This window comes from Mauremys reevesii, linkage group 4 (assembly GCF_016161935.1).
Source record: "Mauremys reevesii isolate NIE-2019 linkage group 4, ASM1616193v1, whole genome shotgun sequence".
Classification (NCBI taxonomy): domain Eukaryota; kingdom Metazoa; phylum Chordata; order Testudines; family Geoemydidae; genus Mauremys; species Mauremys reevesii.
Window position 1 is genome coordinate 60,362,967 of NC_052626.1, and position 18,203 is coordinate 60,381,169.

Sequence of the window (18,203 nt, forward strand, 5' to 3'; positions counted from 1 at the left end):
CATAATAGGGAATGGAAAAAGAGGATGTCCATGAAACCATCTTTGTATTAAAACTTGGGCCATACTATGTAATAGTGTGAGAACTCCTGCTTAAAGCCTTTCAGACTCTTCCCCACAACAATCCTTGCATCAAAGTACCTTTTCAGCATACTTCTCCCTCTTTCGTTTACGCTCTTTCACACGATTTGTCTCCTCCTGCTGCCGCTTCTCCTCCTGACGCTGACGCACTGTCAGGAAACAAAGGTAGCAAAAGCATAATGTAAGAATCAATTTCTCAAAGCTATTTCTTATCCCTCTATAAATATTATTTACCTTACAAAAAAGACTCCGGTTCTAGAAAAAGCCCTGGATAAAACCTAGCAATATTACACTAACACACTGAAAGTCCCTAAAGAGTAATGCTAGATTCAAACTCCCTGAAATCAGAAAAGTAAAAGCCTCATTGGGAAATTCTTCTCTCAAGTGGTATCAAAATGTGCATCTACATTGTACATCCAAATGTGTGCTGAAATATAAAGTTCTTATTTGCATTTATTTGGCCAAAGCTTTATCATTCATGAATAATGTGGTGATCCTAAAAAAGCGACATTAAAAACTTTATACTGCACCATCACATATCTCACACGCATTTCACTCAATAGTGATATGAAACCAGCTTGACCTAAAAACAATTAGTGACACAAAATAAGCCAGGAAACAGAAGGGGTTATCTATAGCGCATGTGTTTGTAGGGGTTGAGAGGAAAGATTTCTAAACCAGTGAAGCACAGGACAGAAGGAGAACAATGTGCACTGCACATACATTTCTTCTCGAGTTCCTCATCATCCAGCAGAAGGCTGACAACTTCTTTGGGTTTCAAGGTGTCTGGTTTGAAATTGCCACCTGAAATCACCATCCGCTGGATCTAAAAGTAAAGAAAATATAAAGAGAGCTAAAGCATGAGCTATTTTTTTTCTCTTTACTAAATACTAACCAGGAAAAGGTGCTAGTTAAAATAGTGAAAGTAAGGGAAAAAAAAGTTATGATTATTCTATCCTGATAAACCCAACAGCAGAATTTAACCCAGTACCGAACAAATATTAATTAATAATCCTCAGCCTCCCTGTGAGGTAGGTATTACTATCCCTATTTTTCAAGTGACTTACATGGGAGGCTGTGCGGTTTAGGGTTTTAGGAGGCCTGGGTTCTAAACCCTAGATTTGACAACGATTCAATGTGTGGACACGACCAAGTCCCTTAACCTCTCTTGGTGGATCTACACTGACAAAAATCAAATGCACAAGTCATCACGGGTGGTAATAACCGTGGAAGCTATAGTATAAAAAGATCAGGAGTATTTGTCAACTGTCAAAGATGACAGCCACCTCCCAACCCACTCGGTGTTAGGCAGCCCTAATCTGCATGCAAAGGGGAAACATACACTAATTCAGGGTGGGCAATGTGGATGCACTCAATTAGCGGTGCATCAATTGCTGCAATACAACCAACCAAAGCACAGTTGATTGAAGGCTCTAATGTAGTCAAAATCTAATCCAGAGGAAAGATGGTATAATTCCTAAGCCCTGTCTGCAATACAACTTTCAATGCTGCTACCACTAACAATGGTTAATTGTGTACCCAATTTTTGCAAGTATAGATGTGCTCCCTGAAGGTGTTGTGAGGCTCAAGGTTTTAAGCATTTACTGCTTGATTCTGCAAGATGTTGAGCACTTTTGTGAACCTTCATATCTTAAATAGACCCTGTCTGGTTTTCGTCAAAACTTTCTGAAAAAATTCTACACATATTTGATAAGATCACATATTTGAAATTGTAGGCAGAGTGGTTTAGTTTTGTAGAATCTAGTGGTTGGTGTGCCATGATGGTTTGTCTACACCAGAAAAACTGGAATCCCTAGATTAACAACAGCGTAAGCTTTAGTTTAAACTGGGCTCAGGCATTTTCAGCAAGAACAGTGGGTTTTTTTACCACGACATGATACCACCTAGGCTCTGTCCACATTACACAGTGCAGCTACCCTGTTATAATACGGATACTATTTTTTCCCCCTTTAACATAGAGATACTCATATGGGTCTCTCTCTTTACGTCTGAAGAGACTATTCTACTTCTCATAGCAATTCCACAGCTGAACTCTCTGCTATCCACTCTACCCCACTCTTGTTCCAGATGGCTTCTTCATTCCTACCTCACTCTTTTCTTTTGCTCTCTGCAAGATGCGCTCCTCAATGGTGCCTTTACAGATCAACCGGTACACAGTGACCTGTTTTGTCTGACCCAGTCTGTGTGCCCGGTCCATGGCCTGCTGGTCCACTGTTGGATTCCAGTCACTGTCGTAGAAAATTACCTGCATAGGAACATCAGAGAAGCACAGATAGGGTTAAAATGACTAGAACACTTTGGATTTAGATGTATGTATTGAGAAAAGAAAAGAACCTGCCACTGTGGGGACTTTAGTCTGCTATACTTGCTAACTGCAGACTAAAGTTCCACAAAGCCTTCCATCATGGTACAGGATTGTAAAATCCTTCGCACTGCACTTCAGGTGCTTCCAAACTGCTATTTACCATTAGTGTTTGGAATCCTATGGAACAACTGAGGAAGTCCTATCTACCTTGACATATTTTGCTTGGATGAACAGAATTCTGATGTTTATTACAATGCAAAAAATAAGTGTTGCTTGAGACAATCTATATTATAAAATACATTTTTAGAGGCTGTATGATTTGCTTGCAAAAATTCATTCTAAGTGAGCAGTTCATGTAAAGGGTTTCTGTACAAGACCAATTTCTTCTCTCAAATCAGAAAAAAAATATCTTTTGGTGCTCCTATCACAAACATCAACTGCCATCTTAAATTTACATTCCATTTTTATCCCAAAATACTTTACATACATATACTATACAAAACAGAAATTAAAAAAACATTAAGATTGAAAAGTGAAGAACTCCAAACGTTAAGGAAATCCAGAACTAAGATAGCTTATGCAAGACTGCAGAAGCTCTCTTATTTTTCTTCAGATAAAAAAGTCTCAGGTGGTTGGTTTTTCAACCCTACTGCTACAACAGCTTTTCAGTTTAAGGCACTTCCGTATGAAATTGATTCTTCTTTTAGAATCCTTACTGCTTCATAAATGGTCTGTTGAGGTGTCTATCTTTCATGGACTGGTCTTGTTCTTATCCAATTACCTCATTAATGTTGTCACATACAAGAAGAGTCCTGGCTGTTTTCTGAATTTATACTGGAATCCTTTTCTGCATGGAGGGTTTCCATTCTCCCTTGCTGTAATCAGGAATCTGATGCAGGCTGAGTGCTAGGATCACCTATTTCCCCATGGTATTGAAGAATTTGTGGGCAAATGACCTGACCTGGGAGCCAGCTTCTGATTTCTCCTAACTCGAAAACTCCCAATCTCATGGGGCAAAGTATCCAAGGAGGATTCTGACTTCATGAAGGAATTGCCTGAGGGTTTTCTTTGCTATCCCTCCGTCTTATTAGATTTTTATGCATCCCATTCAAATGAAAAGTACTGGTGAACTCTGATATGAAAGAGCAGTGATTTTAACTGCTTTCTTTTTGGTCATTTAAAAGTTACTCTTTCCTTTTTTTAATATAATTGTTGGTTGATGGGGCCTCACATGTGACCCTTATCTTGTAGGGGCAGTGCCCACCCTCTGACCCATTAATATTACCATCCAACTGCGCTGGCTGGGGGAGAGAGGTGTTGGAAGAGTTCTTGCACAGGAACAGGAAGACCAGAAATGCTGACCAAGTCAGTCACTGCTGGTACGGAAGTGGAAGGTTTGCTTCCCCATATATCTACTACAAGAGAGGAGCTCCAAAAGAATTTTCTCTTGTAGGAGGAAGGCCTGTCTTGCTTGCCAGTCTTCTTGTTTTTCTTTGCAAAGTGCATGTACTGCTGTTGGTCTTCTGATGCTGACTTGAGAGCTATGCTGAATCTGGGAGCAATGGTTTCTTCATGAATGTCAGGTCTGGGGGCTGACGCGGGTCATATGGCTTTCTGTTGTTGAAGAGTTTGACTCCTATCTAGAGGCCAAAGATGTTACAGGGATGCAACATATTTAAGGTTATGCAGAGCCCCATAAATATGGGGTACCTAAGAGTACAAGAGATATTTTGGTCTCTAGAAGAAGGGGTCCCCTGCACTGTGCACTTTCTGCTTGTGCCATCCTCTTGCACCAGCTAGTTGCCGAGTTCTCTAGATAGAGAAAACAACTCTGTGCTGTAGTGGAAGGTGGTGAGAGAAAACAAAAGAAAACAAAAAAAGTACTAGAAGAATTTCACCAGGCTTTTGATTTAAAATAGTGGAGCGAGCCAGAGCTCCTGAGCTGTCTGTCTCTTAGGTGGGAGCAGAAACATCTGGCACAAAGTTACCTATTGAGGTTTGCCCAGAACACTAGCAGTAGCTACCATTATCCCATTAGCAGAACAGATTTGACCAACATGTAAAGGGTAAATGGATTTGTACATTCAGAGGAGTAAAGATGACTATTCAGAGCAAGTGTTTAGTATATCAAAATATAGTTGCCCTAATTCAAATTCAGAAGACAGTATCTTCAATAAACCCAAAAGAAAAGCAGATTAAATGGACTCAATAAAAGCAGGCAAGAACTCCTCCTTTTCATGTCATGTGAAGCTCTTTGTGCTTCTGTTGATATACAGCCTCTTCTTTGGCCTTTGAAATATGCAACTTTGGAATCTCCCAAATAAATCCTTCGTGTAACAGAATAAAGTTGCAGAAAATCTAGGTCAATCATTCTTAATTTCACAGTGCAAGCCCTTTCATGTTTTAGAAGAACACTATAACCGTAGCAAGAGAGTAGTCTATCAGCAAAGATACAATTTGGTCATGGAGGTCACAGATTCTATGACTTTAACAGACCTCCGTGACGACTTTGGCTCAGACTCAGTTCCAGGTGGCAGTGGGGCTCAGACTGTCAGCCCCCAGCAGTGGTGGTGGGTCTCGGGCTATCAGCGCCCCCACCCCCCGCGGGCTTTGGCCTCCTCCAGCACCATACCCTGGTTTTGTACTTTTTTACTGTCACTGTTCCAAGATTTTTGCTTAATTTTACCATGACAAAAAGTCATATCCATATCTACTTATAAATCTCAAAATTCCAGTTCAAAATACCCCAAATTAAGAACTATATTGGTTATACCAAACAATGTGAAAGTGTCTGACATCTATCCATCTTTGTTTGTACAGGTAACCCTGTGGCTGCTTGCTTTGTTCTCATTTCTTTAAGAGGCTGCAAATGGGGACAGACTGGTTGAAAAAGGGAGGGTATGGAGATTTTAGGCTCAGAAGCCTGCTGCCTTTCTGAGACCAAGAGCCACAGTCTCACTTGCTGTCAAATCTAAGCATACACAAACTAAAAAGATTACAAGCATTGGAATAGATCAATGATTCATATGGTCCGGTATCCTGTCTCAGTAGTTAATGACAGATGCTTCAACAGAAGATACCTCTCCCCTGCAATTCACCTAGATAATTGTGCAATATTATACCACGGGTAAGTGGAGGGAGAAATGTTTTCCTGACCTTGGCTGGTGGCGACCTGATCTTCTGAAGCATTAGGGTAGGAAATCTTTGTAGTTCTTACCCTCAGTAATTTATAGTTGTGTTCTTATTCATATTTTTTAAAAGTGTCACCTTTTTTTGGAAACTTAAGATCCTGTAGCAGCAAATTCCACTGGTTAATCAAAATATAGTTCCTTCCATCCATTTTAAATGTAATGCCTTTAATTTAATAGATTTCAATTCCATGCATTATTTACTAAAGTATCCATTTGAGACTAAAACTTGAGTTTATCAGACTGAAAGAATAAACAAAAGACAAACACCAAAACAAGTTTTTAATGTATTTCACTGAAAAAATGCTGTACAGCCAGGCAAGTCCCAACTGTTGCTCGGAAGGCTCAAAGTGTGCTCACTGTGTTAATTAACGTGACTGCTGTGCTTATTTCTCTGTTTACTTATTGCACATTCTTTTTTTATCCTATTAACCTCAGCTGGGTGATGGGATTTTGGCAAGATTCATACATTTGGTGGGAAAAAGCTCCAGCAATAATTCCATTTTCTTTGATTTATCATGCAAGTTGCATAGCACCTTTTAGAAGATACTCAGACTATGCCCTCTTGAATGCCAACATTATGTCTCTTCTTTTCTACTTCTCTTTTAGCAGTTCATGCTTATTGAACTAATTTTTATAATCTCAGAAAAAAGGCCACTGAAACTCAACAACTGCCAATTTTGAAGTCCTAAAAGGTGAACTAAAGTGATCCAGCAGCAGTTCATATACAGCGATCTGATATGGTGTAGACATGAAATGGAAAGTTGACCCGTTATTCTTACATTGGATTGCCAGAGTTGTACTAATCTACTGACAGATTCAACAAGTACTACAGCCTGGCTTATTGGTTGCTCTGCCCATTCTCTGACTTCACAAATGCTTTCAAAGTGGACAGTGCTGTAATCATTCTGTTGAGGTAGGTTACCATATTCCTTTACTACTGAAGCTTAAGTTTAAATTGTCCAGTAGTAAAATACAATCCATTGTGAAAATGTATTATCTGCTATTTGTCAGTTCCCAGTGTCATTCAGTTACATTCCAGGTTCACCCATAAAGCGGACATTAAAAACTCTTAGGGGTAGGGTTGTCTCCAAGATCTCATAGAGCCAATGCTGTAGGTCTGCAATTGTCTACAAACTGTTCCTTTATTTCTCCAACATACCACAAACTGCAGTACTGTTTCCCAGATATGAGTGGAATCAATAAGATAATGCAGTTTCTTGATAAGAATCGTGGTATTTAAAAAAACATGGCTGAGACAGCTCAGAGTTTCACACAGACAAGACTATCAGTTTTGCTACAGAATAGAGAAAAAAGAAAGGTAGGAAAAGCTTGAGAGAAAAGGGTGTTTGGGATATGTGAAGGCAGGATAAAACAAGAGATCAGTTACAACTGAAATTAACCAAAATACCAGCAAGCTAGTAGCTTAACCTTCTACAGACATAGGTCTTGAGATCTGGTGTTACTATACTAAGCTATCCACCTACCGTATCTGCAGCTGTGAGGTTAATGCCCAATCCTCCAGCTCTTGTGCTTAACAGGAACACAAAGATATCATTCCTGCAGACAGGAAGAGAAGAAAAAAAAATCTGCTTAGTTTATGATGTCATCATTACAAACATTACACTATATAACAAGCTAGAAAAGAACCCCCCGGGGAGGTTTTTATAGGTATTTAGGCACCTAAATCCCATTGGATGGTTTGAGAAAAAGGGGCAAGTGGAGAGGGAGAGAAAGAAAGGGAGTTAAAATACAGTTCAGTGATGCTTAAAGACACTTGTGACTGCAACTATTCATACAACAGAATGTTCTTTTAAAAACATAGTAGAGGCTTCTTATACTTGATTACAATATAGGACGTGTTCATCTGGCCCATTTTACTCATTCACCCTCTGAAGTCATGATTCCTGATCTGTAGTTTCACAAACATTTTCATAGAGCCAACTGTAAATCTAAGATTAGGATGTCAAGTGGCGAAATGAACAGAAGCTGATGAACTCAAACAAAAGATCCTGTCCAACTATAAATCTCTATTGGTAAAGAATAAAGGAAGAGGAATTCAGAAAATATTACATAGATAAAAAATTGTTCCTAAACTGAATGTTTTCTTTGAGGTCCCAACAATTTTATTTTATTTTTTAATAAAAGGAACTATCTGATTTTCCAGCTGTCTTGGCTTATACTGTTATAGCAGCATGACAGAAAAGGGCAAGATCTTATCGCCTGAGCGTAAGTCTAGGATCTAAGAACTCCTGAATTCTGACCCTAGCTATGACACTGACCTTGAGCTACAAACTAGTCTGTTTTCTTCATTTTCCTTATCTGTAAAATGCAGATAACATTACTTATCTATTTCGCAAAATGTCGTGGGGCTAGTAGTGAATTATTGTAAAATATTTTGAAGCTGAATGACTATTTATGTGATATCAATAACAGGATGATGCACGAACTCTGCAGTTTTGAAAGGTCCAAGTATCCTTTTCTGGAAATGTCAGAGGGAAGGGAAAAAGGGAGGATTTTACTATAGACCTTATGAATGTATCGTAGTTCTATAGTTGTGTGTTAACAGTGTTCTACAGGGTATCCTGCAGAACAGCCTTTAGACTCAGTCAGACTTTTTTCTGGACTTATTCCTCACAAATAAATACTGCACAAGGGGAATTTAGATAGCTTTTTATAGGAATTCTTGTTTAGACTGGCTGACCTCTATATCAAAGGGATTTCTAGCTGAAATGGTTACTTTTCTTGACAGATGTTCTATTCATTAATAAAAATAATTTGCTGAACTTCTTACAGGAAGAAGTGTTCAAATTCTAGAGAGGAGATCACAACCAGTTGGAAACCTGTTTTGACTGCAGGAATCAATTAAATATTAGGTATTGTTTTTTCATCTCACTTTTCTTGAAGGTTTGCACACGTTTGCCCTTTTCAAATATTCCTGCTCAGGTAGGCTTACCCAATAGTGTCTACATAGCACACAATCCCTCTAAGTCCTTCTGCCTCAAAGGCATTGATGCTTGGTTTTATTTTCAAAACCCAAGAGTTCACATGTAGATCCCGCTCCACCTTCAAAACTGCAATTCCACTCTGACAAGGCCAGCACAAAGACCATCCTGTACTCTAGAACCTGTATTTTTATCCCTTGGCAGATGGAAAACAACAGTATTTTATAAATCCTATTGCTGTGAAAGGATAGTGATTTTGTTCTTAATGGCTAACAATTCATTCACAAGGGTTGTTTTACCAATAAACATCACATCATCTCAGACTGTGGACTATTTGTCATAGCAACATCTTAGCAAGTTACATCCCAAGACTACACGAGGGAACTTGAGTTAGTAAACAAATACAGATAGTGGGTATAATATGCATTGACGGAGATGAAGTTTGCAACAATATGTAACCCTGTAATAAGATGAGATAGACTCCATATCCCTTCTTTTCGTGCTAGTGTAACCTAAGAGGGCTGGTTTAGAAACTTTGCTTCATTACAATGGACTGGCCCTACATAACTCAGTTCCTATAACTTAACATCAAAATTGGTAAGTAGAGCCTACTGCCTAAGAGACTACATAGTTTATTTCTTTTGCCCTTCTATGAAACATACTGCACTTAAGAGACTGAGGCCTATTTCGAAAGCTCATCAGAATGTCACTCCACAGAACATATAATACACCACATACCACCATTTCATTCCCACTGGGATTCTCTATAGACAAGTCCATATTCAAGACAAGTAAGGACAGATTTTCTGGTACTGTAGAGTTGCTTTGTGCTACTGTATTTCACAGAAGCTTAGTTTCAGCCCTATGGCGCTCCTAAGCGCCACAGGACTAGAAATCCTGGTTAACCAAATGCCATGTATTTGAAAGTGTCACATGTTCAGCAAGACTTGCAGTTAATCAGGGTTAACTTGAAATTAAAAACAAACAAAAAAAGAGACAAAAATAAAAAGCATACAACTTCCGTGATGTTAGCTAAACTTCACTGGTCAATCAGACTGATTTCCATTATATCTCATCCCTTTCCCTCCATATACACATTTTCTATTTAGTATGTAAGCCCTTTGAGACAGTGACTTAGTTTACTTAACATTTCTCAAATGCTTAATCCATTGCTTTTATAAATAGATTACCTGTTCTGAAAGTCAGCTACCATGTCCCTTCTCTCAGAGATCTTCGAAGAACCATCCAATCTCATATAGGTATGTTTCCTGTAAACCATGTACTCCTGCAAAGCATGCAATAAATAAATAAATAAATAAATATTGAGTCAGTATCATGAAGTCATTTAATCCTGACTCCTCAAACAGAAGACACCAATAGTGGAAGTAATACCAATGAAAAGATTTAAAAAATAATTCAGAATATGACTGGTGCAGGGACACTATCAACTTTAAAAAAAAATCTTACTTATGTTAGAGACCCCTTAAGAGTATTAAAACTAAAGTTTAAAAATCCAATTCACTTTTTGCCATTTGTACCATTTGTTTATTTTCTGCATTTCACTCAAGTTGGGCAATGATAAATGAAGTTAGCTTAACTTTTGTTCATTACCATTTCATTTTCAGGATCACATTGCTTTGGTTACAGACACTGCCTAAGTGTATCTGTTTATTTAGAAAAAAAGTTTCTAATGCATTCTTTTTTTAAAAAAAAGAAGAGAAAAGGATCATGAACACGGTCTGGTCTTATGGTTTGGTAAAAGCTCGTTATTACTAAATCTAATTTTTGGACCAAATTTTGAGCTGATAGTATCTCTTTAAATGACCCCGCTCTCATTAGATCAACAAGATATCCTCCATGTTATGCATAAAACCTGCTGGTTCTGAACCAGCTGAGTGGTGTCTTGAAAAACAAAGATTGACTTCAGGTAGCCATCAACATCTAATGGTTAGATATTAACTCACTTTCCAGTTACTGCCTATTATCTGCCTCCTAGATAAGTACACCTCTAGCCCAATATAACGCTGGCCTCGGGAGCCAAAAAATCTTAGATCATCTCCAAAGATTGATCTGTTGCTTTGCAATAAGCTGTTCTGGATGATGACCTTTTTAAAATGCTGTCCACAAAAGGGATATAGTTGTGTCCCTTGGGAGACCAGTCTCACTAGTTTGATTATAAATATCTTCATGAAATCACTGGGAGTGGAAAATAAGATAATGGTGTAGGCCTGGCTTGACATAAGTAATTGGACATGGGTGAGGCCTCATTTCTTGGGAGACAGGATTAGGGAGGTAAATGGATCAGCAAACCGGAAACAGAACGTGTGAAATTTTTGCAAGGTGTACCCCAAAGTGGATCTCTGAATCGGGTGGAGATACATCAATACTGGTTTGCAGCTCTCAGATGCCTCGTAAAAAAAATCTCTCTTGGTTGGCAGGTGAGATTGAGTAGCTATGGTTGAAGTGAAAGGTGCAAGGTCTCTTGACCATTCCATTTTCTGACATTTGCAAGGTGGCTCATAAAAGCCCTGGTGAAAAGAAGGTTGCGGTAAGGACCTCCATTTGTAGAGCTGTTTATGGCATTTTCTCTTTGGGGCCAGTGTACATATATTCAGGGAGCTGAGGGCTTCTCTAGAGTCTTTCAACGAGTGCAAAGGCTTATCTGTTTTCTCGTTGAAAAGATTCAAGGGTAAGTCTTCAGTGTTTTGGACTTCCCTAGGAAACCCTGAAGAGTGCAGCCATGATTCCCATCACATCACAATGGCAGCTTGCCCTAGATTTGATGCCATACCTGCCGCATTCGCTGCATCAGCCACAGCTTGTAATGAGGTCTGGCTACTAGTTTGCCCTTGTCAGTAGGGGCTTGAAATTGAGTCCTGTCTTCCTAAGGTAACTTGTCCCTAAAGTCCAGGAACTTTAGAGTAATTTGAGAAATCATATTTGGCAAGAAGGGTCTGATAGTTTGAGATGCTAAACTGAAGACTGGAATATGTATAGACCTTCCTCATGTGCCAGAGTGGCCCCTTTATGTTGTTGTTTGGATCTTTCTGTGGCTGCCTGGATCACCAAAGAGTAAAGGGCAAGGTGGGTAAATAAGAACTCCGCTCCCTTAGCTGGGACAAAAGTACCACTTTTCTGTACTCTTGAGGATAGGGTCAAAGGTAGCCAGCATGTGCCAGACAGACCCTGCCAGTTCTAATATGCAGGAATGCAACCCAACAGGAGCCCATAGCCTGAGAGAGATCCAGGAGCTTGCGCTGAGAGTCCTGGATCTCCTCTAAGATGATATGGGAGCTCTTCCACCGCTCTCTGTAACAACTCTTGAAATTGTTTGATTGTCTGGCTTGCAAGTGAGGCTGGAGCAACAGCCTCATTAGGTGATGTACCAGATAGTCTTCCTTCTTTTCCATAGGGGGAGATTTTGGTAGACCCCTTGAAAGAGTGGGGTGGTAACACTCCCTGTCATGTAGCACAGATTCCAGGTACCATGACCCTAATAAGGCCAGTATGAGGGCTCAAAAATAGGTTGCAGCAGTCCTTAAGGCATTGGATACCACCAGTCCCAAGGAGGAGGTCCCTGTTTGTTATGGCTGAGGCTGGTTATAGGAGACTCTTAAGCCTGTCTGGGCTGATCTTTCTAAGCAGAGGTGAAGCTGGTTCCACTGGTACATCTGATCTCCCAACAATGAGAAAGTCATATCTGGCTCCATCTGTGCAGTTGGTCCTGTTGAGAGGACACAGCAGCTAGTGGAGAGGACAGGAGATAAATTTCTTCCAGAGTCTTCAGTTGCCACTGATGTTAGAATCTCCCTCATGAGGATCAGTACTGGTATCAGGGAAATTGTGGGTCCAGGAGGATGAAGATATCCTTCCAAGTGGTACAAGTCACTAGCCCCTTTGGCAGTTGTATTCTGTTACTCCATTTTGCCGGAGTAGGTATAGACAGTTGTTCCTTACTGTACCGTCACGGCACTGTCAGCAAATGAGTCTTCGACCTGGTGGTTTTCAACAGTACCCAGTACTTCAGGTCCCAGTGTTTCATTTTAGTTTGTACTGCAGTTAGTGTTGAAGCTGATGCGGCGGCTGGTACTAAAGGACCCTTGCTCCTATGTGCCTTCTGATCATGCCCATGAAACTCAGGGGGCCTAAATCTTTGTGGCTTGGGTGTGAAGGCTCACCCGACTCGGATGGAGTATGGGAGTGTTTTCTCCCCTTAGAAGGTGGAGATCTGTTTGTGAGAGTGCCGCTTACTCTCATGAGAGGGCCCAGATGAAGAGTTTTTCCCCCATCTCTTCTCCACTCTGGTGTCTGACATAGTACTGGGGTGCACTCCTTGATGATTCTGGCCTCTCCCAAGACTGGGTCTGACTTGGACCTCACTGCACGCTCTATAAGGTGTTTCCAAAGCTGGAGTTCTCACAACCACTGCATTTGGATGGCAAAAGAGTGGCAAATAGAGTACTTAATATGAGCTTCTCTGAGACAGTAGAGGCAGTGCTGGTGGTCATTGCTGATGAAAAATGGGCAGGAGATGCGGTTTCTGAAGCCTAGTATCTTGGGCATTATCTAAGTCCCACGCCAGGAGACCAGGAGGGTTTCCTAGGGTGGGGATTCTAACACTAACTGGGGAACTATCAAAACACTAATAACAAAAAACTAAGAATAATATACAAGTATAATAAAAAGCAGAAAGGATAAGCTCTGGACACTGAGTCGGGCCATGCTGTGGTAAGAAGGAAATGGAGAGGTGGTCGGTCTTCCCTGCCCCTTATACTCTCGGTGAGGAGCATGAAGAGAGCAGTGGTGCTGGTGTGGACCAGTGGACACTGCTCGCAAGAATTCTCTGATCTCAGGCACATAGAATGCATGCACATCCAAACTGGAATACACATAGCGATCAGCACTCGAAGGAGAACTTCTAACTATGCTAACAATGTCTCTATTAAACACCCTTTTCTATTAATTACATTTTATCCAATAATCTCATCATTTCAAATACACACGTTTAACAAACCACTCCTTTTTCTAAAATCTTTTTACTCTCACTTCATCCATACCTCATTTGTTGTCCTTGGTGCTCCCCTGAATTTTGTATTTTTAGTAAAAATTTGAACATAGCAACAGACTGCAAAGCACTTAGGAAATAATTCTAACACAAAGAAACTACACAAAGCTAAATGGTAGTTGTAAACTAGTACAGCAACTCCTCTATTGTGACTGAGGGAGGGGCCTAATGACAACCAAGTATTCAAGTTCCCCTAAAATGGAGATCTAAAAAAGCACAATAGCGATGAAGAAAATCAGCGTTCCACACCAAGACCCAGATAAAGATTCAGAAAGTCACAACAATACTGAGCAGAGTACCCCAGATGAAACAAGACAAGGCAAATACAGCAACGATACCAAAGGGTCCAAGGAGTACACTGTAATCCTCACCAAAAGGTCACTCAACCTCTTTAACCAAGTATAGACTGGTGGGTGGGTGGGTCTGTAAATTATAGTAAAACAGGAGCTGGTGACTAATCCTATGGCAGAGGTTCTCAAACTGGGGGTCAGGACCCCTCAGGGGGTCACGAGCTGTCAACCTCCACCCCAAACCCCACTTTGCCTCCAGCATTTATAATGGTGTTAAATATGTAAAAAAAAAATGTATTTGTAATGGGAGTTGCACTCAGAGACTTACTATGTGAAAGGGTCACCAGTAAAAAAAGTTTGAGAGCCACTGTTCTATGGGGATACTTATATTAAACCCACTTGAAAATCCTCCTGCTAATCATGTTTCGCCAACAAGGTCAGCATGATCGCAAGGGTATTAATCCAGGAAAATAATGAAATCAACCCTGGTTGCAGAAAGTCTGTTAACTGAAGCAACAAAGAAGTCAAGCCACTTCCATCTCCTCCTCCCCTCTATCCACTGTGACCTACAGGGACATCAGGATATTAGAGAAATTTAGATACTCCTCAAGCAAGCTGGTTTAAAACAAAACATAAAAATGCAAAAAATGCAAAAGAAGCTAGATCTAACCCAGCTACGAATCACACACACACACACCCCACCCCGCTGCCCATAGTAGGCTTTTCTGATGGCAGACAGCTGAGGAGCGAGAGGAATACTAAAAAATGTCTCATGTTTTCTCCTTACAAATCCCACTTACACCTATGGATTTTCACCTAGGTTATAGTACAGTGGGATCCTGGGTTATATTCTGAGACATTTTATTCCATATAACTCAGGGGTTCTCAGACTTCATTTGCACCGTGACCCCCTTCCAACAACAAAAATTAGTACATGACCCCAGGAGGGCAGACTGAAGCCTGGGCCTGCCCGAGCCCTAACGCCCCAGGCTGGTGGGCCAGGGCTAAAGTCAAAGCCCAAGGGCTCCAGCCCCAGGCAAGGGGCCTGTAACCTGAGCCCCGCCACTCAAAGGCAGAGGACTTTGGCTTCGGCTCTCAGCCATGAAGCTCGGGCTTTGGCTTTGGCCCTGGGCCCCAGCAAGTCAACTGCCAGCCCTGGCGACCCCATTAAAATGGGGTTGCAACCCACTTTGGGGTCCTGACCCGCAGACTGAGAACTGGAATTGATCTGCACAGGGTGCTATTTTCCATACCCAGAAGTTATAATGCTATATATCACTGGCTACTAAGTTTTGGATTTCTAAAGCAAGTAATTTAACTGACTATAACTTTTAGTTTCTATTGTACATAAGGGCAGATACCGATAGTCCCCACTATAGTCTCCCTGTCTATAAAAGGTAGGAAGACTATAATTTCCTGTTCTGTGATCTCTTGTTTTTTCCTTTCCCCACTACAGCTATTACCGGTCCCATAGGCGCCGACTCTGTGGGTGCTTCGGGGCTGCAGCACCCCTGGGGAAAAAATGGTGAGTGCTTAGCAACCACTGGCAGCCCCCCATCAGTCCTTCCCCGCTTCCCCCAGCGCCTCCCACCTGCCAGCGGTCCTGCAGCTCAGTGCCTCCCCCTCTCTGCCCGTGCCTCCCCCTGCCACAAAGAAGAAGTTACTCACCTTGTGCAGTAACGATGGTTCTTCGAGATGTGTCCCCCTGTGGGTGCTCCACTCTAGGTGTCGGTGTGTCCCTGTGCTGGATATTTCTCGCTGCAGTACTCGGTCAGGGGAAGGGCACAGACAGGGGTCGTCTCATGCAGCCATTGACACCTCTTGTAGCGCACGCTCCCCCGACCATCCCCTCCGTTCCTTCTCTACCACAGAGCTTGGCTGTGTGAACTCCAAAGTAGAGGGGAGGAGGGTGAGAAGTGGAGCACCCACAGGGACACACACATCTCGAAGAACCATTGTTATTGCACAGGGTGAGTAACTTCTTCGTCGAGTGGTGTCCCTGTGGGTGCTCCACTCTAGGTGCTTGTAGAGCAGTACCCCACCAGGAGTGGTAGGGGTTCAGAGTTATACATAAGTGTGTGATGAGAGCACTGTAAGGCCAATGATAGCGTAATGCTTTGCAAAAGTGAGCTCCAATGTCCAGGTTGCAGCTCTACAAATATCTACTAAGGCGACATCGTTCAAGAATGCCATTGATGTTGCCATGGCTTGTGTTGAGTGGGATCTGATGCCCATAAGGGGTTCTTCGTTATGTAGGAGGTAGCAAGTTTGAATACAGGTAGAGACCCATTTGGAGAGTCTTTGGGTCGATATTGTAGAGCCCTTGGAGCGCTCTGCCACAGACTTGGTGACTTGCTAAATGGTTTAGTTCTGTCCAAGTAGAAGGCTACAGCCCGTCTGACATCTGATATGTGCAAGGTTGCTTCTTGAGAGTCGTTATGTGGCTTGGGATAGAAGGCAGGTAAGTGTATGGTTTGGTTAATATGAAAATTTGTAACCACTTTGGGTAAGAATTTTGGGTAAGGATGTAACATGATTTTGTCTTTGGTAAATACAGTGTACGGTGGTTCAGCCATCAATGCTCATATTTTGCTGACATGTCTGGCAGACATGATTGGCACTAGGAATGATGGAGCGAGCAGGCTGTGAAAGGAATGGTGTAGCCATATTGTATGATCTCCAAAACCCATTGATCTGTGGTTATCGGCCCAGACATGGTAAAATGAGGATAGGCGGTGACCAAAATTGTGGGAGGGGGTATCTGTTGGCACTAGAGGTCGTGCATACCCTCGATCAAGACTTCAAAAATTGTAGCTTAGATGTAGATGGACAGGTGGACGAGACCTGGTTCTGTGGAGCTTGTCGTCTCTGAGCCTGTTGTTTGGGTCTGTTCTGAGTAAAGTATTGTGGTTGTTGACGGTTAAACAAAGTGTCTCATGACCTCTGGTATGGTGTAAAACGAGGGTGTTTGTCAGGTGGTGGGTGTATGCCTAACGTACGCAGTGTAGCTTGGGAGGCCTTCATGGTATGGAGCACGTCGTCTGTTTGAAACGAGAATAGTTTATCCCTATCGAAGGGGAGGTCCTCCACTTTTAGCTGTAGTTCTTTTGGAATTCCCAAAGCCTGCAACCATGATGTTCTTCTCATAACCACAGCTGTTGTGGTTGTTCGGGCAGCTGTGTCTGCTACACCCATTGAGGGTTGCAGCGCTGTGCGTGCTATTAACTGACCCTCGTTGATAATAGCGTTGAGTTGAGGACATTTATGCTCAGGGAGGTCCTCCACAAGCTCTTGTACAGGTCTGTTGCATCTTGGGCGCATTTAACATGTGCGATTTCAGCTTTACGTGTTTGGAAAAAAACAACAACAAAAAAAGAGAAAAATAACCATTTAAATACTGTTTCTGTAGTGCAGGCGATTCTGACCGCCATTACACTCAATGTAATTTTGACTATATGCGATTTTTTGCTGTAGGCACTGACTGCGGAACGTAACCCCAGTGTAAGATGAGACAGACCTGTATTTTACTATAGTTAGAGTAGTCGTAATTTGCTAGCAGAAAAGAATAGTTGGCAACTCTAAGTAGAAGGGTGGCTGATGAGTAAACTTTCCGCCCAAAGAGGTCCAGTCTCTCATGTTCTTTATCTTGCAGTGAGGAGTGGAAATGAAGCTGTTTACTGTGCTGATTAGCAGCCTCTACTACCAGAGAGCAGGCTTGAGGGTGTGAAAACAAAAATTCCATGCCTTTGGCTGGAACAAAGTATTTTCTGTCAGCCCTTTTGTTGGTGGGTGGTGCCGATGTCGGTGTTTGCCATATTACCTCTGCAGGCTCCATTATAGCCTCATCCATGGGGAGGGCAATCTTGGTCAATGATGCCGGTTGTAAGATTTTTAACAACTTATGTTGTTTCTCCTGCACCTCAGGAAAGGCAATTTCTTGGCTGTTTGCTACTCTTTTGAAGAGTTCTTGGAACTGTTTCAGGTCATCTGGTGTCGTAGGGGTAGACGATGTCACCGCTTCATCTGGTGCGGAAGATGAATGTGGGGCAGGTGGTGAATAATCCAGGTCTGCCTGAGATAGTATCTCTTCCTCTTCTATCTCTGTCTCAGGAGGGTTAGGGGGTTTCTCTGTGTGGTAATGTTGGGTGTATTCTGGAACCTCTTGTTGCTGGGGAAGGGGGACTAGATTAGGGGTTCTGGTATGTGGGCCAGGGGCCCCATTGTGGCCATTCCATGGGGTAAGGTGGCAATGGGTAAGGCCAGTGCTGTGCATACCAGGGCTGTGAATGCTCAGATGAGGCTTCGGCTTCA

At 41.8% G+C, this 18,203-nt stretch overlaps 1 protein-coding gene across 2 annotated transcripts in view; it reads right to left on the reverse strand.

Annotated features, from left to right (window-relative positions):
* The window catches only part of INO80 (INO80 complex ATPase subunit), a 123,474-nt gene that overhangs the window by 6,132 nt on the left and 99,139 nt on the right, over window positions 1-18,203 (reverse strand). For both annotated transcript variants that reach the window (XM_039537807.1, XM_039537806.1), the window contains 5 exons: window positions 9,728-9,822; window positions 7,080-7,152; window positions 2,186-2,344; window positions 802-904; window positions 139-227 (listed from right to left, as the gene is read on the reverse strand). In XM_039537807.1, coding sequence (XP_039393741.1) covers window positions 139-227; window positions 802-904; window positions 2,186-2,344; window positions 7,080-7,152; window positions 9,728-9,822 — 519 coding nt within the window. The remainder of the gene's footprint in view (window positions 1-138; window positions 228-801; window positions 905-2,185; window positions 2,345-7,079; window positions 7,153-9,727; window positions 9,823-18,203) is intronic.